Raw genomic sequence first — 21,160 nt, 5'->3', positions numbered from 1 at the left:
AGTCAGAGCGGCCTGGCTGACATCGTGCCTGAAGTTCTTTTTCAAAATTATCCCCCAAGTCTTGCCCTGGCGCGAGGAAAACAACCCTCCCCGAGGCGGGAACTGAACAGCCTAGGAACCGTTCCTTCCCGCTCCGCGTCTCCAGCCGGGATCGCGTCCGTGGAGGAAGTGGGCGGCCCGCGCGCCGACGCGCGCAGGCGTGGGTGGGCCGGGCGTCCGCCCCGCGAAAGCGCCATCCCGGAAGTGCTTGCTGGTCGTCCCCACGCGCCGGTGCCCGGGCATGCAGCCTGGGCGCGAGGCGAGGCGAGGCTCGGACCGGGAGGCCGAGCGGACGGCGAGGGCCACCATGCTGCTGCTGCCGAGCGCCGCGGACAGCCAGGGCACCGCCATCACCCGCTCTCTGTCCTCCGGTAGGTGCCCACCCGGCCCCGGGCGCCCCGTCCTCGGCAGCCCCGTGCCCGGCAGGGCAGCCCCGGTGTGGGTGCGCCGGAGTCCGGCCACCTGCTCCGGGACGAGCCCTTGTGTCCGTGCTGTGATTTGAGGAGTCCCCGGTTTATTAACGGGAGGGTGGGGGCGTCCTCTCTCTGCACCTGTGGTTCCTCCTTCCTCTCGGGGCCGCTGACTCATGAGCGGGCTTGAGCGATTGAGGACCGAGCCCCCCGACTCGCTGAAAGGTCCCCTAAAGCACCCCGCGGCCCGCGGCGGAGAGACCCCGCTGCACGCATCCACGTGCCGGGGTGTACAAAGCCGAGTGGACGCTTTCACCTCTGCCCTTGCCCCCGGCTCTGCGTTTTATGTGTTCGGACTCAAGACAGCTTCTTTATCCCAATGGAAGCCCCTTGCGGGAGCTCCTGGAAAGCTTGGAGTGTTCGGAGGAGAGATTGAAAGAGCGGTTGACCTCCTGCAGTGGGTGTTTTGGTTTATACCCGGCACGCTGGGAGGTATTGCAAGCGTTGCCGCTCCGATTTTAGTGATCTACGCTCATTTCCGTAGCCACTTTACCCTGGGCACTTGTTGAACGGGAGAGTTTTAAATGTTTCCCACGGCACGTGTTGCGTCTGTGTCCTGGTGTAATCCTATACTAGGGGGGGAGGGGGCTCCAAAGGCTCAAAGCCACGCCCCTGTCACGCAGCTGGTTCATTTTAGTGTTTGGAACCTCTTTATTAGGTGGAGGAAATCGTAATATCATAAGCCAATTAAAATGCGAGAAGCGTTCTTAGAAAATGTTGCCCCAAAAAAGCACTTTGATTTCTTATGAAATTAAAATTATGATCTCACCTTTTTCCTGACCCAGATTACCATATACTTTTGTTTCTGCCGTACAGATACGCAGTGATTTGTTCCGTAATGCCTTCTCTACAACAGTTTGAAGTTTCCAAACTGCATTAAAATATTTTAGGAACTGAATGAGAGAAGTATTATTTCAATCTTACATTTCAAGAAACTCGTGGTCCTAGTCTAAAACCCAGGGATTTCAGGTTCACATCTAGCCAGCATCACTCAGCCATAGATGCAGTAAGTCCCCAGCATTGGCTTGGAAAATTGTCTATTTGAGCAGATGGTCCTAGAGAACTCTTAGAATCATTAGCCATTTTAATAATTAAACCATTAGTAAGTAAGATCACTTGAGTATCTGTTTTTGTTTTTGTTTTCTTTTGAGGCTAGTTCCTGGTGGCATTTTATCATTTGTTGTTTTATTACTATTATTAGTTCCTCACCTTCCTTTCCCACATCCTCAGGAAAATATTGATTAGTGGCTGAATTTTTCTTTTGCTTTAAAAAAAAATGGGGGTTTTTGTGAGTGCCGTAGCATGCATGCAGAAGTCAAAGGAACACTTACAGAGCCTGTCCTCGTCCACCTTGATGAGACCTGGGCATCGAACTCAGGTCATTACCCTTAATGGAATGTTAACTGGAAGAGGTTGCTGGAATAATTAATGTTACCAAGTATAACTTGCTACCCATAATGCAACTGGATTCTGCGATTATTTTTATAGTTGATGGCTTGAAAATTACATCCTGGCGTCATTTTTTTTGCTCGTCCTAGGAAGTCGCTACCTTGAAATAGAGGCGTTCCTTGCAATGGTTGACGTCTGCTTTTCCCTCACAGCCTCTGCACTCTGTCAAGTTGAGCCCGTGGGAAGGTGGTTTGAAGCTTTTGTCAAGAGGAGAAACAGAAATGCCTCTACCTCCTTTCAGGAACTGGAGGATAAGAAGGAGCTGTCAGAGGAGTCAGAAGATGAGGAGTTGCACTTGGAGGAGTTCCCCATGCTGAAGACACTGGACCCCAAAGATTGGAAGGTATTGGCTGTGCAGAGCTTTCGAGAGTGAAGCATCTAGACATGGACCACGTTCCCCGTTTTCCCGTTACTGCGCTGTGGTTTCTAAGGCAGTTCAACACGATAGGCTTACGTAAGCACTGTATTCCCAGAGTTGGAATAGCACTGACCATAGTCAGTGAAGCGCTTGCAAGCCAACCTTGGTTCAGTCCCCAGAACCCACTCTTAAAAGAAGCTTAGGGATTGGGTAGGAGAGGAAAGGGGATGAGAAGGAATGGGGCGTGAGGGTTTGATCAGCGTGCATTGTGTAATCCCAGGACTGGGGTGGTGTTTACGGCCGGCCAGCCTAGAGACTTGTGAGCTCCAGGCCGATAGAAACTGTCTGGGAGGGAAAGAAAGGTGGACCTTACGGGAGAAATAGCCTGAGGTTGTCCTTTGGCCTCCGCGCGCGTGCAGCACACACACAAGCACACATTTCTGATAGAAGTGTAGAGGACAGTGCTGTTGGCAGCATGGAAAACGTCTGAAGTGCGGGCAAGCCTAGAGGGAGTAAATAACTTTCTGCTACAAGGCTCGCTCACAAGCTAGGCCTGTTGGTAACGATTGAAACACGTGTAGTTAGGTTTTGAGGAAGAGGGGACACACTGACGCAGGAGGGAGTTTGGTAGAGTACACTAAACAGGAACCAGTGTTGGGGTGCAGGCTGAAGTACTTTGTAGGCACTTTTGTGCCCAAATTTTAGGAAAGTTGTCTTGCTCAGCCTGCTTTTTGTTTGTTTTTTCGAGACAAGTTTTTTTTCTGTGGAACAGTCCTGGAACTTGCTTTGTAGACCAGGCTGACCTCGAACTCACTGAGATCTGCCTCCCAAGTGCTGGGGTTAAAGGTGTGCGCCCAACTGCCCAGCTCAGCCTTTTTCTATCCTCTAGGACCATAGGCTGGGGTAGCGCCATCCCCAGTGGGCTGTTTGACTCTTTGAGTCCAGGTTCTGTGCCCTCACCTTCTCTTCTTGTGAGAGCCAGCTCATTCTCCAAGACAAAGTGGACAGTTTGGATTAGTGTGGCCTTACTACTGTTGCTTCTTGACTTGTAAATTCACCAGGATATTAACTGAAGAACACATCCCTCAAGTCTCAGAATTTCCACCCAGCATACTCCTCCTGTTTCCCGGTTCTGTGCAGTCACTGTTCACTGGCTCAGCTGCCAGGTCTGTTGTCATTCTGTCCTGTATATTCTAGCTGAACTAGATTTAAGGAGGGAAGGGTAGAAAATACAGGTTTTAGTAGAGAAAGGGGATTCTTTAGAAGTATATTTAGAGGATGCTAGGTGTTACCGGTCTGCTTGCTTGTTCTTGTTTGGTTTGTTGTTGTTACTGTTTCAAGATGGGGTTTCCTGGAACTCACTCTGTAGGCCAGGCTGGCCTCAAGCTCAACAGAGATCTGCCTGCCTCTGCCTCCCAAGTGCTGGGATTAAGGCTTGTTTTACCATTACCTGGGTTTTTGTTTTGTTTTGTTTTGTTTTTTCAATCTCCAGTAATCTCTAGCGTCCAGTTCGCTAGTCTTCTGTATAAAACATCAGGAAGGCTGTACAGTCGTCCACCTCTCCCTGTGTACACGGGTGCAGAGCCTGTTTTATACAGAGCCTCACCGGCCTCTGCTCGGGAAGTTCTGCTAAGCAGGTGCCGTGTGGTTCCAGCCCAGACATCTCACTTTGGAAAATAGTTTCTATGGTAACAGAACACAAAGGGTTAAATGTCCTCCGCTCAGCTTTAACCCCGTTTTGTGTGTTCATCAGAATCAAGATCATTATGCAGTTCTTGGACTGGGCCACCTCAGACACAAAGCCACACAGAGGCAGATCAAAGCAGCTCGTAAGTACCGGTTTTGAAACAGTCGAATGTTTAATACAGGAAATGTGACCCCAAACTCAGAAGCAGAGCAGCCATGTACATGAGACACTGCCTTAGAAAAGGAAGGTGGTGGGGACCCTGAGTGTTCTCAGGTGAGGTTCCTGAAGGAAGGGCTCAGAATCACTGTAACACAAAAATTATGCGTCGGGGACCATTTTGTTTTCTTATTTGTTTGGAGTTTTGGTGGTGGTTGGGGATCAAACCTGAGGTCTTAAGTCACAGGCCAGCTCTCTGCCACTGAGTTTCATGTCTAGTCCTGTTCTGCTTTGAGGTTTTTTTAGGTGAGAGAGGGACAGGGTGTTGCTACCTCAATACCTTATATCCTGCATCTGCCTTCCGAGTGCTGGGATTTCAGAAGTTGCGGCTAAAGTCACCATTCTTGGGTCTAGTTAAAAAAAAAAATGCCTATCTTAGTTTTCTTTCTGTATTAGGGAGCTGGGCAGGAATGCAGCCTGCCGCTCCCTGCTGCAGATTAATTCGTGTGTTTTTTTTCCGGAGCTAAGCTAGCTGTGCGTGAGTCGGGCGGGATGAAAAGCAGGCCTGCCCACTCGGGCCATCTCTTTCTAAAAAGATTTTAATTTTAAAACTTAGATGCGTATCTGTATGCGGGTATGTACACGTGAGGCAGGCATCCTCAGAGGATAGAAGAGATGACCAGGTCTCCTGGAGATGGAGTTACAGGAAGCTGTAAGCTACCCATTGTGGTTGTTAAAAGTCAAACTCAAGTCATTTGCAAGAGTAGTCGTACTTTTAACTGCTAAGCCATCTCTTCAACCCTGTAATACAATATTTCATGCTCACACTAGCCTCAAGTCTGTGCTCCTCCTGCCCAGTGCTGGGATTACAGGTGTGCGTCATCACACACCTGACAGTGTTTATGTCTGCAGACTGGCTGGTGCAGCCTGTGACATAGATTACTAATACACACGTGTGTCGGAGAACAGCCTGACGTAAGCTACATAGACTCTCATGCTGGCCAGGACAGAGGAGAGGAGAAGAGAGGCGTTTGCTGTGTGAACGGCAGCGGTCACAGCTCTGCTCTGCAGTGAGACCAGGCCTTGTCAGGAACAGTGTTCAGCTTCATGACCTGCAGAATTATCCCGTGTTTCTGACTCTTGGCCTCCAAGATAGCTTAGTTCATAGGTTTTTAGAGTTTCTGTGACCCACATAATAGTCTTTACTACTTTCTACTTGAACTAGGTACAGTAAAACACCTCTTTGCCAACATAGTTTGGGAAATGGCTACTATATCCAAGCTGAATGGTCATCAGAAAGCAAATAATTCCCAATGCTGAACCCTGTACACTCAGAATACATAGGAACAGCCAGGTTGGGTGTGCCCATGAGTTGGTTTCTAGAGAAATGTTTGTAATGTTATCAGATTGTTCACAAATGGGAAACAACTTAAACGTTCACTAACAGGAAAATAATACACAAACCAGTGTATTTTAATACAGCCAAATGCTATTCAGCAACACAAAATAAGAACAAACTACCAGGACATCCATATTTCCTGAGATATGGATGAATCTCAAACCACAACAATGAGGAAAGAAGCCGGACTTGGAGACCTGCATACCTGTGTCTGTATAAGGTTCCAAAGCACAGAAGAGCGGCCTGTGGGGCGTAGGTCTACAGCTGCTGCCCAGGAAAGGCGGCCTCGGTCTCTTCGGCTGTTTGCTCTGGCTGCACACCTAACCCTTAGACTTTATCTCGGTGGAATGACATAGATGAGATTCCAACACCCTAAAGAAACAGTCACACTGGAAATGTGAAAGATGTATTAATGGATTCCTTTTTTCCCCCCTTGCCAAATTTGAAGCAAACTTTAATACTGGCCAGATTGATTCTTCAGGCAAGTCCGTCTCTGGGTTCCCAGAAAATGACTAGATTCCTTTTTTAAAGTCGAATCATTGCTATAAAGCTTAAAAGGTAGAGAACTAGAACTAAGCAGGTTCATTGCCTGAACATAGGATATTGTTTTAAAAAATACTAGAAGAGAGATATTTCATTTCTTTCTTTGAGAGGGTATCACTAAATAAAGTGGAGGAAAGAAATAAACAAGATGATATCCTTACAATGAGATTTAGAGGAGTAAAATAGTAAAGGATAAAGATTATAAGCTGAGCTGGGAGGTGGTGGCGCACGCCTTTAATTCCAGTACTGAGGAGGCAGAGGCCAGTGGATCTCTGTGAGTTCGAGGCCAGCCTAGTCTACAAGAGCTAGTTCCAGGACAGCCAGGACTACACAGAGAAACTGTCTCGAAAAGACAAAAAGGTCATAGACGGTTATTTTAGTTGAGATTATGATGTACAGTGAATTTGAAAATGTCAAAAAAATTGAAGGTTAAAATTAGAGAGGAAAAAAATGTCAAATTACTAAAGAATTACCCCTAAAATCAGTGATATCTGATTGGTTCTGCAGATAAAGCAATGGTCCTAAAACATCACCCAGACAAACGGAAAGCAGCTGGGGAGCCAATCAAAGAGGGAGACAATGACTACTTCACTTGTATAACTAAAGGTAAGGATGGTTCACCACAGGGCTCTCTTAGAATCGTCAGTGTCCCCCGCTGCGGGGACAGAGTGTGTCTGTGCCCACCACCTTCTGACATCGCAGCCTTGCAGTCCAGCCTGTGACTGCTGCTCTTTCCCCAGAGCTTCCACACAGGGAGAGCCGAGGGCCTTGACTCCAATCCCAGCACTAGCAGCCCAGGAATGCAGATGCTCAGGCCCTGCCCCGGGCCTCCTGGTCCAGTCAGCATCTTAGCAGGGTCCCGGGGACAGGTTTTGCTTTGTTTTAAGGTAGGCCTTCCTCTAGCCCTGGCTGGCCTTAAATTTTCCATCTTCCTCCCTCGGCCTCTCATTGCTGGGATTGCAAGCATGTATTGCTGAGCCCAGCTCTGAGGTGATTATCACACTCGTGCTCCTCTAAGTATGTTTGTACATATACAGAGTTATACATGGATGATCACATCTTGGTATGTTCGTGTAGTGCTCGGCATCAAACCAGGCTACCACTGAACTACAGCCCCGTGCTGACCCCCCCCACACACACACTTTTTTTTTTTTTTTTTAGAAGACTGGATTTTACTAAATTGCCCAGCTGGCCTTGAAGTCGCTGAAGTCGGGCAGGGCTTGAGTTTCTGGTGTTTCTGGTCCTACCTCTCCCTTCCTGGTCGCTGGGATCTGCAGGCCGGAACCGTGGGGTCTGGCATGGGTGCTCGGTGGTGGTACAGACCTAAGCCCTTTCACCATTTTAGGTTGTTGTGAGACTAACCTGTTATTTGGAGGTTTTACTAATTTTAGATTATGCAATAGATCACAGTTATTTATGGCTGTTTACATAGCCGTGACCCATTGTGCAAACCAGGACGGATGGTTAGCATTTCCAACTCCATGTTTCCTCATGTGTAATTTTACAGCTTGTAGTGCTTTTGTTTTCAGGTGCTCTTCCCGTCCCTCCGTCCACTTGCCTTCTACAACAGACTGTTTGGAGGCAGGGGCTCACTCACTTTAACTCAGGCTTGGTTGGAGCTCATTGTGTCCTGGCTGGCCTTAAATGCAAGGCAGTATCCTACCTCAGGCCCCTCAAGTGGTAGGATTCTAGACCAGCCAGCCTGCCCAGCCGAAAGCCTTGTTCTCAGTTGTTCTGTGATGCCCTGACCCGGGTGTTCGCCCGGCTTGTACCAGGCTCTCGGTTAGAGTCCCCAAGGGGGGGATAGTGTCTTGTCAGTTGTCTACTTAGAGGAATTACATCATTTATGTCATAATGCTAGGACCAGGCCTAAATAAAACCTTCTCCCATCTAAAATTCAAAAATTTGAAATATGGCAATAACTTTTAGCAGAAAAATATTTTATTTTCTTTCTTCCACCTTGTTTTGTTGTCTTTAGTGGTCAGACCCAGGCCCCTCCCTCCACAGAGCCACATCCCTAGGGCGATATTTTCTGTCGGCCTCACGGTGCTGTCGTGTTACTCTGTTCTCAGCTTACGAAATGCTGTCTGATCCAGCGAAGAGACGTGCGTTTAACAGCGTAGATCCTACTTTCGACAACTCGGTTCCTTCTAAGAGTGAAGCAAAGGACAATTTCTTCCAAGTGTTTTCTCCGGTGTTTGAAAGGAATTCCAGGTGAGTTAAAGCACCGATCTCCTTGGTCACAGTGCTCCCCAGGTTCAACTGTCTTCTCGAGTGTGTCCGCCCCTGGTCACAGTGCTCACATACCCGGCATTCACACTCCTCCAGGTTCCCGCTGTCTTCTCGAGTGTGTCCACCCCTGGTCACAGTGCTCCCCAGGTTCAACTGTCTTCTCGAGTGTGTCCGCCCCTTGGTCACAGTGCTCCCCAGGTTCAACTGTCTTCTCGAGTGTGTCCGCCCCTTGGTCACAGTGCTCCCCAGGTTCAACTGTCTTCTCGAGTGTGTCCGCCCCTGGTCACAGTGCTCACATACCCGGCATTCACACTCCTCCAGGTTCCCGCTGTCTTCTCGAGTGTGTCCACCCCTGGTCACAGTGCTCCCCAGGTTCAACTGTCTTCTCGAGTGTGTCCGCCCCTTGGTCACAGTGCTCCCCAGGTTCAACTGTCTTCTGAAGTGTGTCCACCCCTGGTCACAGTGCTCACATACCCAGCATTCACACTCCCCCAGGTTCCCGCTGTCTTCTCAAGTGTGTCCGCAGACTCTCTGCCTTTCTTCTCTGCTACCCTGAGCCCTCCTAAGTAGCATGTGACGCTGGTGTTTAGGTAACAGCACACCCTCCTCTGCTCCCACACTGCACCGATGTTGGTGTTAGTCTTGGAGGAAAACTGTTAATCCTTACCCTGGGCGTGGTTGCTGCATACGCGCTCCACACCGAGCTGCGTCTGCAGCCCCAGGTCCTTTCATTGTGCATCTTATTTTCACAGGGCTTCTCTGGCAAAGGGTAAATTATTAGATCCTTAAGGTTAATACATACTTTATTGCATTAATATGAGTCTTAAAATAGTATGTGGTGTCAGTAGTGTCCTGCGTTCTTGGTTCTGTCTGAACTGGCACATTTTCTGGCCATCTTCACTGCACACGGAGCCACCCGGAGGGCATGGGCAGAGCCTGAGGTGCCAGTTCTGGAGCCTCGGCTTCCGCCATGTGTTGTTTAGTACAATGGACTAGTGTCGCCTCCTCATCTCCTGGGCTGGAAATCCGTCTACACTGCTGTCTCATACTGGCTTACCATTTCCCTCTGTGCTGCGTTTTTAAGGGGCAGCAGTGAGTGTGGGGAGAGACCAGTTGCCCCGCTTGGGTCAGCGAGCCTGGCAGCTCCTACATCACTGTAGTACATGGAACTTGAGATAGCTGGGCTGCGTCTCCTGCACTGCTTACCACTTCTGAGGGTCGCACCTCTTAGTTGTAGAGGTTAAAGGGCAGAGTGTTGGGTGGGATTAATTAGTAAAAGCTGTTGCTTTTAAAGAACTGGATGTAGGTTGATCTCTTACTCAAAATCTTGAAAGAGTGAGATTTTTGTTTTAATATTTCAGATGGTCAAATAAAAAAAATGTTCCCAAACTTGGTGACATGAACTCCTCATTTGAAGACGTAGATACATTTTATTCTTTCTGGTAAGTTAATAAACGTACTGTTTGTGGGATAGTATCATTTTTAAGGCCATTCTTTAAGTACTTGATTGTTCATCCATTCACTTTGAGTAGCTGAACCTTTACTGAACTAATGAAGTTAATAAAGATACATAGCATTACATGAAAATATTTTGTGATTTTTTTTTTGTCTGTTTTCCATTAATGTATTGAAATCTAGATGTCAAGTACTTGGCTGCCGTAAAAAAATGTAAATTGAGCTGGGCAGTGGTGGCGCACGCCTTTAATCCCACCTCTTGGGAGGCAGAGGCAGGTGAATCTCCATGAATTTGAGGCCAGCCAGGGCTATGTAGTGAGACCTGTCTCAGTGAGGGAAAAGTTGAGTTCTTTAAGTAGGTAGTGCTTTTTACCTATAATTCACTAATTTTCAGTAAACATAATATTTAGTGCATTTTATTTGTTTTATGTTTTTCAAAAATATGTGTGTGGGTGTTTTGGCTACATGTGTGTCTGCACCTGGTGCCTATGGAGGCCAGAAGAGGGCCATCCTTGTGAGCCGCTGGGTGGGTGCCAGGAACTGAGCTGGGTTCTTTGGGAGCGTTCCTAACCACTGAGCCGTGACTCCAGGGTGCTAGGAACTGAGTTAGGTCCTTTGGGAGTGCTCTTAGCCACTGAGCCACCACTCCAGGGTGCTAGGAACTGAGCTGGGTCCTTTGGGAGTGCTCTTAACCACTGAGCCACCACTCCAGGGTGCTAGGAACTGAGCTGGGTCCTTTGGGAGTGCTCTTAACCACTGAGCCCTGACTGCAGGATGCCAGGAACTGAGCTGGGTCCTTTGGGAGCGCTCTTAGCCACTGAGCCGTGACTCCAGCCTCATACTGTGTCCTTTCACTAACCGGCGTGTTTATTATTTACAGAAATAAAGACTCTTGAGAAAACAAGATTCACTTTGGTCAGTTAGAGTAGCTTTTCCATTAAGATAACAAACCAGAAATAAAATACCCTTAGCTGGAGTCATCGTAAGACTTGACAGTGGTTAACACGAAGGCAGGAGAAATCACAGACAACCTTCTAGGGAAGTGAGAAAAAAGACAGGAGAGCAGGGAGCTGTTGACATTGAGTGCGTGGGCATAGTTTTTAGTTTAATAGCAAAAAGGAGGGACAACTGATCTGTTTACCACTGGTTTTAAAAGTAGTGTGTGTCTAGTATGATTTTAAAAGGATTTGTTTTTTCCAATTCTATCTTGATTTCTGTCTATATTAGGTATAATTTTGATTCTTGGAGAGAATTTTCTTATTTAGATGAAGAAGAAAAAGAAAAAGCAGAGTGGTATGTATGTCAGTGTATGTCTGTGTATGGTGAAGGGTCAAGCTCACGGTTTCATGAATTAGGGCCATGGGTCATACATTCAGCTTTTTTTTTTCAAAGGGAAACACGTGTTTTGCTAGAGATTAGTTTTGGGATGCCATATTAGTAGGCAGGTGTTTCACATGCGCTGCATCCCGGCTGCTTTCTATTTTATGTGTTTGTTGTGGGGACACAGATTTGTCATAGTCTGGGGTGGAGGTCAGAGGACAACTCTCTGGACCTGGCTCTCTGCGACCCTGGTCCCAGGGGTCATAGCCTGGGGTGGAGGTCAGAGGACAACTCTCTGGACCTGGCTCTTTGTGACCCTGGTCCCAGGGGTCAAATTTATACCAGTCTTTTTCTTTCGGTTCACCACCAGCTCCCAAGTCATGACATGGAGACTTCTTAGTAATGGCTGCTCGGCCTCGCTTAGGCCCATCTCTGGCTAGCTCTTTTTACCTGGTTCTCTTTATCTGCCCGTTGACTGGGGCTTTTCACTCTTCTCTTGTTCTTTATGTATTACTCTCACCGCTTCGTGTCTCTTGCTGCCTGACTTCTTGCCCCATGTGTGCCCCTCTCCTCTCTCTCTCGCGTTCTTTTCCCAAGCCTAGGTTTCTCCTGTTTATTTTCTCTGCCTGCCAGCCCCACCTGTCCTCTCTCCTGCCTGTCTAATGGCCAGTCAGCTGCTTATTAGACCATCAGGTGTCTTAGAAGCAGGGTGAAACAAGGGCAACACATCTTTACATCGTTAAACAAATATAACACACCTTACAGGGTTAAAGTAATATGCAACATAACATCTTTACATAAATATTCATTAAAATAATAGCTAAAAATGACATAGTTTACATATTAAATAGTTACGTATGTAAATATTGAAGGCAAGCACTATAGTCATCTTGCCAGTCTCCAACTTTTAAAAAAATGTTTATTCTTGCAAGCCGGGTGGTAGTGGCACTCAACTTTAATTCCAGCACTCGGGAGGCAGAGGCAGGAGGATCTCTGTGAGTTCAAGGCCAGCCTGGTCTACAAGAGCCAGTTCCAGGACAGGCTCAAAAATTTTGCTGGGCACCAAAGTCGGGTCTTCCGGAAGAACAGCAAGGGCTGTCAACCTGAGCCTTCTCTCCAGCCCGATCCATAATTTTAAAAGTTCCCTTCTCACGAGCTAGGTGGCGCCAAATCAGTAATAGGTTAGGATACATGTAGGAAATTGTCAATGAAAAATAATATCCAAGTAGCTCAGCTCCAAAAACTTGGCTACTGAAGCTATTTATGTGTTGGAAATTCTTTTGACATAAGTATCAAGGAGAAAAAAATCAAAATGAATAGGAATGAGGTGTCTTGTCTTCATCTCCTAAGACATCATCTCCATATGAACTATAAAACGCTGTGTTTCTAGTCATCTGAAGTATTCGTTTGATCCTAGTGCTTCGTGTCTTGCAGTCGTGATGAGAGGAGGTGGATCGAGAAGCAGAACAGAGCAACAAGGGCCCAACGGAAAAAGGAGGAGATGAACAGAATAAGAACACTAGTGGATAATGCTTACAGTTGTGACCCAAGGATAAAAAAGTTTAAGGAAGAAGAAAGGGCCAAGAAAGAAGCAGAAAAGAAAGCAAAGGCAGAAGCCAGACGGAAGGAGCAGGAAGCCAAAGAGAAGGTAAGGTGGTAGGGCTTCCAGGCCACCTGAGGCGGAATAATCTAGAAACAGAATCGGGTGCCACTCTGAGTGACTCACTTTAAGGCTTGGTTTCGTTTGGTTCGGTTTTTATTTGTTTGTTTTGAGATAGGGAAGGGTGTACACCACCTCTTTCAGACTTTCTGAGACAGGGTCTCACTGTGCAGGTCTCTTTCAGCAATTCAAGTTGTTGTGTTTGGTGCAGCCTTGGCTGGTCTCGAACTCTGCCTCTGCCAAAGAGTGCTGGGATTAAAGTTGTACCCCACTACACCTAGCCTTGAGATTTATTTTTATTTTTCCTTGTGTATGTGTGAGTGTCTGTGTTAGTATAGTATATACCACCGTGTCCTTCTGCCTGATGATGGAGAACGGGCACTGGGTGCCGTAAAGATAGAATTAAGACAGTTGGGTACTGCGGACCAAACCTGGGTTCTCGGGTAGGCCACTGCTGAGCCGCCTCTCCGGCTCCTGGTTTATTTTTTAAATGTTTTATATTTTCTAATGAGTAGAATTTTGTAATTTGTAGACTTTGCCAGGTGTCCTTAACTTTAATTCATCACTAACTTGATGTCATCTTATTTCTTTCATCAGCCCCAGTTTCTTTATTAAATGATTTTGTTCACCTTTTTAAAGCAAAGACAAGCAGAATTAGAAGCTGCTCGGTTGGCTAAAGAGAAGGAAGAGGAGGAAGTTAGACAGCAAGCTTTACTGGCAAAGAAGGAAAAGGATATCCAGAAAAAGGCCATTAAAAAGGAAAGGCAGAAACTTCGGAACTCCTGCAAGGTAGGCCAGGCTGCTGGGGGCACTGCCACGTGAGTGCCCGGGCCCTAACGAGCCGTGAAGTATTCCCTTGTCCACCACGTGCAGACACGTGTACACATTTTATCTTGAAGTGCTGTTTTAATTTGGTTACTGTTTTTTGAGGCAGGGTCTTGTTTTTTATTACATTTATTTTCTATGTGTGTGGGGGGTGCACATAGCAAAGGAGATAAGTCAGTCCTCTCCTGGACCCTTCTGGTCCTAGGGATTGAACTTGGTTGTCACACATGGGCGCAAGTGCTTTAACTGGAGAACTGTTTCACCAGCCTGACTGAGAGGCTCGTGTAGCCTTGCCTGGCCTTGAGCTGTGCAGCTCTGGGGCCCTAGGGAGGTTTCCTGTATACCGTGGTCCTCATGGTCCTCATGTACCTGTAGCTGATAAGAACCTAGTTCTGGAGCTAAGGTAGTTAATGAGAAAATTCACTTGACTGACAAACTCAGCAAGTTTTTGCTCAGATTCCTTGCTGGGGGAGATGTAATTCCGTCTGCCCCATCTCCTAAGGTCCAGCAATAAACTGAGATAGGATTCTGCCAAGGTTCATTCTGGGGATGAGTTTGTCTGGCTTCCTTTTACAGAGCACAGGTGAGAAGTTACTGGTGTGTTAAGTGCTCCTCTCCCCATAGACTGCTCCTGGAAAGCCCTTACCCATCCGGGAGGAGGGCTTTGCCACAGCCGCATAGACGGACAGATTGTCCCAGCTCCTCCCTGAGGCTACACGCAGTTAAGGAAGAATTACATATAGCATGTGGTAGGGCGTGGATGGATACCCAGGTGAGATCCTGTGACAGCCTTCCATGAAGAGATGTGAACAGTCAGCAAGCCCAGCTGAGAGAATCCTCTTACAATAAGGATAGCTGAACTCCCCAAGATGGCGGTTAGATGGTATGGGAGATGGTGCGCAAGAGTGTGATGAGAATTTGATAGAGACTTTAGAAGGCCACTCAGGATCTGAGTGTCTGAGTTATAGCAGAACTTCTGGTACCAACAAGTCATTCCAACACGAGTTGGTTTACTCAGTCATCAAATGACCAGATTGCATTCATTGTAGACCACACAGTTAGAATGAACGGTTCCTGCCCTGAGGAACCCACTGGTAAGTGAGCAGGCAGTCCTGCTCTAAGATGAGTGTCAGGACTGTGAGACACCAGGAAAGCGTCCTAGAGGTAAGAGAACGCTGACAGGTGAGGCTGGGAGAGCGGGGCCCCTGAAGAGGAGGTCGCACCGGAGGCTGCAGTCGGACCCGGACTCAGTTTTGTGAGAGGTGGGCAGAGGAATCGGGACTCCTTTGTCACAGTCCAGCTTAGAATGTGTGCTGGCCTGGACTCTAGCGTATGGAGAGGGTAGGTGAGAAGGGGAGAGATTTCTGAAGCCGATTCTGCCTCCAGAGTGCTGAGATTTAAGGTGTGCGCCACCACTGCCCAGCGACTCATCAACATCTTGATAGCACTAGAAACCATGCAGGTAGATGAGATCACTCTGTGTTAGAGTTTCTATGCTGTGAAGAGACACTGTGGCTACATGGCAACTTCTATTAAATAAATAAATAAACAAACAAGCAAACAAAAACATTTAACTGGGGTGGCTTGCTGACAGTTCAGGCATTCAGTCCATTATCATCATGCTGAGGCATGATGGCATTCAGGCAGACGTGGTGCTGGAGATGGGGCTGAGAGCCGTGCATCATGGCCCACAGGCAACAGGAAGTGTACTGAGACATAGCATGGCTTGAGCAAAGGAGACCTTAGAACCCACCCCACAGAGACACACTTCCTCCAACAAGGCCACACCTCCTAATAGTGTCACTGATCACATTCAAACTCCTGCGACCAGGGAGAGCCTGGGATGGGGGTGGGGCACCCTAGAAAGCAGCAGGACTTAGGTGCTGGACTGCTCAAGAAGCCTGAGAACCATTGGTGCTTGTCCAGGCCTGGGCGCCCACAGTAAGAGGAGCAGCATTGGGACTTCAATGAGAAAAACAGCCCATGGGCTAAAAGAAACAAGCAGTGAGAAATGGAAGACATGACTGTTAGCAGCAACAGCCTGGGAAGGGTTTCCAGCTAATGTGCTGCACTTTCACTTATGTTAATTTGTTCCATTATGAGTATGATCTTCAGTCAGTCAGATTTTTGCTAGTGCCTTCTGTATTAGCATACTGTATTGGAACCTCTTTTTAAAATTTCATGTTTAGTTTTCCAGAAGATTTTCCCATTCAGCGCATTAGATAGCCAGGCAGCAGCACACTGGTAGTGGGGAGGGCTGTCAGTCTCCTTGTCCTGAAAGCTCACAGCATCCATGGTGTTCTGCTGGCCTGATGACAGCACAGACCCTGCGTCCATCCACACCCACAGCCTCTGAGCGCACGCTGTGCGCTTGACTGACAATTCATTTGTGCTTCCAGAGCTGGAATCACTTCTCAGACAGTGAGGCGGAGCGTGTGAAGATGATGGAGGAAGTGGAGAAGCTTTGTGATCGGCTCGAGCTAGCGAGGTATGTCTGAGGGACTGCTACTGACGGATGCCTGTCATCCACCCCTTACCCCGTCCCGTTTTTACTGTGTGTGTGTGTGTGTCTGACTTGAACTTGGAGCCCAAGGCTTTGTGCATGCTGCTGGGTAGAGGCTGGGCCATGGAGCTACACTCCCAGCACCCTCTCTCTTCTGTAGCTTACAGGGCTTGAATGAGATACTGACGTCATCTACAAGAGAAGTAGGGAAAGCTGCACTTGAAAAACAGGTAAAAGGATAAATCACTCTGTTTATAGTTTCCACTTAATTGTTTCACCTGTTTCTTGACCTGCTATATACAAAAGGCAAAGAGTGTGGGTTTTCCACTATATTTTATTAATATTGTTTATGTTAAGTACTTTGATGATTTAAATCAAATTTAATAGCTTTTGGGGGGAGGCTCGAGACAGGGTTTCTCTTGTAGCCCTTGCTGTCCTGGAACTCGCTCTGTAGACCAGACTGTCCTCACAAATCCACCTACCTCTGCCTCTGCTGGGATTAAAGGTGTGTGTGTGCCACCACCACCCGGGTGATAGGAATTTTTCAATCATGTAGTGTTTAATTTGGAGTCTTTAGCACATTAGTCATATTTTTTTTGTTTGTTTGTTTGTTTGTTTGCTTGGTTTTCGAGACAGGGTTTCTTTGTGTAGCTTTGGAACTCACTCTGTAGTCCAGCCTGGCCTCGAACTCACAGATATATCTACCTGCCTCTACTTCCCAAGTGTTGGGATTAAAGGACCAGCCAATCAATTTTTTTTAAAGTATTGATTAAAAATTATTTTGATTAATCCCAGAATATTTCATAGGATAACATTTATAAGCAAAAAAAGGCTTTGTTCTATCTAATGTATACCTTTTATTTTATAGATAAACAATTAGGCAGTCTCAGGAACTGAATTCAGTTCAACAAGTATTGGTACTTACTATACTAAATATAAAATCAGATAGCCCTGTAGTATCCTACAGTCGGTTAGGTGCTTTTTAAGAACAGCTAATGCTATCATTGTCACAAAGGAGTTCATAGCGTAGTTACATCAGAAGAGAAGGCCTGAGCGCAGAGGATGGAGGACATCCAGCAAACACTGAAACACTGACGTCTGCATCTGGATGGTGAGGGAAGGCTCAGTGAAGGACATGGTTGAAAACCATGAATGATGGGTAGAGGTAGGAGGAAAGTACGGAAAGGAAGGCAGGGAAGTGGAGTTGATGGGGAAGAATAGAGCAAAGCTGAATTTTACATACTGGCGCTACCAGTCAGCCAGTGCAAGGTTCAGTGCTGCACTGATTATCTGGTATAGTGGACTGAACAGGGTGCATAAGACAGATAAACAATGAATTCTTCTGTAAGAAACTCAGGAATCAGAAAAATGTCTCAGAGTTAGAATTATAGGGACTTGATGACTGCTTCTAAGAGATTGAAGAGGAGGAGTGAGTGACAGCCGCCTCCGGGCGCTCAAGTCAGGTACATCACGTGTGTGCGTATTTAAAGGTGCACTAGGAAGAACAGCACACAGGATAGAGCTCCAAGCTAAGACAGACCACTTGCCCGTGTGCTAAATGAGCTTTCGAGATTTGAGGTGGCCTTGTATGTGAGTAACACAGGCCAGTCACCTTGCCAGTGAATCTGAGTGGTTCAAGCTGTGGCGGCTTCTCGGTCCTTGACCTGTGACCTGTGCAGTTGTGAGGGAAGCCAGGGGGAAAGCGCATGCTTGCCTTGGGGTTTCACCTGTGGAGTGTAGGGTTGGGGTGAGATGAGATTGGCATGAGGTTGAGGACCACGCACCTCGGTCACAAAGGGTTGGAGGTCCCCAAATGCTCTGAAGACTGACTGACCTGTATTTCTGTAGATAGAAGAAGTAAATGAGCAAATGAGGAAAGAGAAGGAGGAAGCTGACGCCCGGATGCGGCAAGCATCCAAGAATGCAGAGAAGTCGACGGGTGGAGGTGGGAGTGGCAGTAAGAACTGGTCAGAAGACGACCTGCAGTTGTTAATCAAAGCCGTCAACCTCTTCCCCGCGGGGACAAACTCGAGGTACTTGCTCTTGTGAACATTTTTGGTATATGGTGGGGCCTGGAGATACAGAGAGCCATCCACGTAGCAGCTTCAGCAGAATGGGTAGAGATGAGTTGAGTGTACAAACCCTGCCTTTCAGGGACTGGAGAGATGGCTGCTAGTCCAAAGGTCCTGGGTTCAATTCCCAGCACCCACATGGCAGCTCACACCTGTCTGTAACTCAAGTTCAGTGGGTCCGACATCCTCCCAAAGACATGCAGGTCAAACACCAATCAATGCGTGTAAAAGTAAAAGAATAAATAAATAAGCCTGCCTTCCAGTCAGTTCTGTCTCCGTGGCCAGTGTGAACTCCCTGTGCTGGTCCACTGCACCACCTCTCCACGCATGCAGCAGGCGCGTCACCGTTCCTTAGAAGAGTGGAGGCTGTGCAGCACAGGCCTCAGCTGCTGCCACGGCCTCCTCATGGCTATGTCTCTAGTCTCCATGTGGCGTCTGACTCCGCCTCTACCTCTGGGATTCTAATTCTAGCCCTAGAGATCTGGACTCCCAATGAGCACACTGCGGCACTTGTTTCAGAGTTTGCTAAACCAGAAGTGCGAATCTGTTGTTTCCATTGGGCTTTATTAAAAACAAGATTACAGATGGTTGATTTGAACCTCTTAAGGGAATCTAAACAGTGGTAAATAATAGCATCATTAAACTAACTTAGAGCTCTTTCTGTAGATTTTAACTAACGTCTACAGTAAGAATGTAATAGTTCTTGCTTTGTTTCTCCTTATTAAACTTTTATACTGATTTCTCTAGATGGGAAGTTATTGCTAATTACATGAATATACATTCTTCTTCTGGTATCAAAAGAACTGCCAAAGATGTTATTGGCAAGGCTAAAAGTCTCCAAAAACTTGGTAAGTTAATTTGAGAAATCAGTTTGTTACCTTGGATACATTTTTTAAAGTAATAATCAAAGACAAGATTGATCTGTTAATGTAGTTTTGGTTTTTGTTTGTTTTTTTTTTCTCCCATTTCTTAGACCCTCATCAGAAAGACGACATTAACAAAAAGGCTTTTGATAAATTTAAGAAAGAACATGGAGTGGCCCCTCAGGCTGACAGTGCAGCCCCTTCAGAACGATTTGAAGGTGAAGTATGTTCCTCTGAGTAGAGAAGGCTGATCGTGATTCCAGGCCACCGCCAAAGTATGAGGCCTGGGATCTGTGTCCACAATGACTGGAAAGTGACCTTTGGTGGTCTGAAAGGGATAAAAACAAAGGCTTCTAATCTGGTAGCAGGTTTATTTAACTGCTAGTTAATTGGAACTAGCAGTTTTTGGGATTCCACTAGAGGAAGAACTGATCATTTCAGGGATATTGTTAACCACTCACAGGAAATTATCAGGACATATGAGCAAAACGTGTGTGTGTGTGTGTGTGTAGAATATTTTAAGATGTGTTGCTTTTGTTTCATTTGTTTAGCTCTGTGAAGCTGTGATTCTTTGCCTGTCTAGAGCACCTGATGGTCTAATAAAGAGCTGAATGGCCAATAGTGAGGCAGGAGCAAGGACAGGTGGGGCTGCCAGGCAAAGAATATAAATAGGAGGAGAACTCTGGAAAGAGAGAACAAGAGAGGACTCTAGGGGTCAGCCACCCAGTAACAGCAAGCCTTGGAGTCAGAGTAAAAGTAAGATACACAAAAGAAAAGGAAAAGGCCCAGAGACAAACGGTAGCTGGGATGGGATAAGAAAAGCTGGCTAGAAACAAGCCAAACTAAGGCCAGGCATTCATAAGTGATAAACCTCCATGTGTGTTTCCTTGGGAGCTGGGGGGTGGGCCTCCAAAGAGCAAAGAGCCAAAGAGTAAAACTCCAAAACAAATCAAGGCCTGTTTCCTGGCTTTGAAAGCTGTGTGGTAGGGCAAGTGGATGGCTCACTTGGATAGCAAACCTGAACCTGTGTTCATGCCTGAAGGCCATATGGTTTGTTTTGCGGAGACGGGAGAGGTGCGCACACTTATGCTTGTATTCTTTCTCTCTCAAAGCAAGAAATTTTTTTTTTGAGACAGGGTTTCTCTGTGGTTTTGGAGCCTGTCCTGGAACTAGCTCTTGTAGACCAGGCTGGTCTCGAACTCACAGAGATCCGCCTGCCTCTGCCTCCCAAGTGCTGGGATTAAAAGGCATGCGCCACCACCACCCGGCTAAAGCAAGAAATTTTTATGTGTATTTAGAGATTTGTTCAAATCACACATCCTCTATCGGGGCACTGAGAAGATGCTCCAAGATCATTTTCTACTGTTAAGACTATGAATTTCTAAACAATTTTTTTTCAAACAGGTCCCTGCACAGATTTCACCCCTTGGACCACAGAAGAGCAGAAGCTACTAGAACAAGCTTTGAAAACGTACCCAGTAAATACTCCAGAAAGGTGGGAAAAGATAGCTGAAGCAGTTCCTGGCAGGACGAAGAAGGACTGCATGAGGCGATACAAGGTGTGTCGTTTAAATTACCATTCGCTTAGCGTTCTTACTTGTCTGGTAACTGAGTGACACAGTGCTGACTTTAGTATTATAATAGTCGGGGGGACCAAAATTATTAGAGAAAGAAGACCAACCTTAGAAATTTATCCCTGGCAGTTGGTGACCTCAGCAGCTACAGGGCTATCCTTCTGTTGGTCTGGGGACAAGGTCTCACTGTGTAGCCTAGGGCGGCCCCAGCCTTGCTGTCTGAGCGCTGTGGTGCTAGGCCTGTGCCTCCACACCACTCAGTGCAGCGCTGTGTTTGATGACAGAGTCCTGACTGCAACAACCTTATTTCCTCCTAGGAACTCGTTGAGATGGTAAAAGCAAAGAAAGCTGCTCAGGAGCAAGTGCTGAATGCAAGCAGAGCCAAGAAGTGACCCCAGCAATGTTGGTTATGTGTGCACTTTTCTAATAAAACTGAAAATACTGTACAAATGTTCACGTGGAATTCGAGTCATTTAAATGTGCTGCTCCCAACAGCAAGTTCAACCGTTACACTAAACAGTTGTCAGGGCTGTAGCCTCAGCCTCTGAAAGTGCA

At 46.9% G+C, this 21,160-nt stretch overlaps 1 protein-coding gene across 2 annotated transcripts; it reads left to right on the top strand.

Moving 5' to 3' along the window:
* The first annotated feature begins 245 nt into the window (after positions 1–245).
* Positions 246–21,102, top strand: LOC121434720 (dnaJ homolog subfamily C member 2). Of its 2 annotated transcripts, none has more exons than XM_041633632.1 (16): positions 246–410; positions 2,111–2,301; positions 4,070–4,145; positions 6,609–6,707; positions 8,174–8,315; positions 9,695–9,775; positions 11,016–11,081; positions 12,543–12,756; positions 13,408–13,557; positions 15,993–16,081; positions 16,257–16,326; positions 17,945–18,129; positions 18,916–19,016; positions 19,142–19,249; positions 20,436–20,590; positions 20,923–21,102. In XM_041633632.1, the coding sequence occupies exons 1-16, from the start codon at positions 281–283 to the stop codon at positions 20,995–20,997; spliced, it is 1,932 nt and encodes a 643-aa protein (XP_041489566.1). In that variant the 5' UTR covers positions 246–280; the 3' UTR covers positions 20,998–21,102. The 2 variants fall into 2 exon arrangements, with proteins under 2 accessions (XP_041489566.1, XP_041489567.1); XM_041633633.1 differs by having other exon boundaries at positions 281–410; positions 2,200–2,301; positions 20,923–21,101.
* Positions 21,103–21,160: the final 58 nt, after the last annotated feature.

Source organism: Microtus oregoni, unplaced genomic scaffold (assembly GCF_018167655.1).
Source record: "Microtus oregoni isolate MIOR12 unplaced genomic scaffold, Mior012 000044F_ref0000062, whole genome shotgun sequence".
Lineage (NCBI taxonomy): Eukaryota > Metazoa > Chordata > Mammalia > Rodentia > Cricetidae > Microtus > Microtus oregoni.
The sequence above is the reverse complement of the archived record's forward strand: the minus strand, read 5'-3'. Positions and strand labels throughout refer to the sequence as shown.

Coding starts and splice junctions, on each gene's coding strand:
- LOC121434720 (XM_041633632.1), top strand. CDS start 281: ATGCAGCCTGGGCGCGAGGCGAGGCGAGGCTCGGACCGGGAGGCCGAG. Junction 12,757..13,407: donor AGCAGGAAGCCAAAGAGAAG/GTAAGGTGGTAG, acceptor ACCTTTTTAAAG/CAAAGACAAGCAGAATTAGA. Junction 20,591..20,922: donor ACTGCATGAGGCGATACAAG/GTGTGTCGTTTA, acceptor ATTTCCTCCTAG/GAACTCGTTGAGATGGTAAA.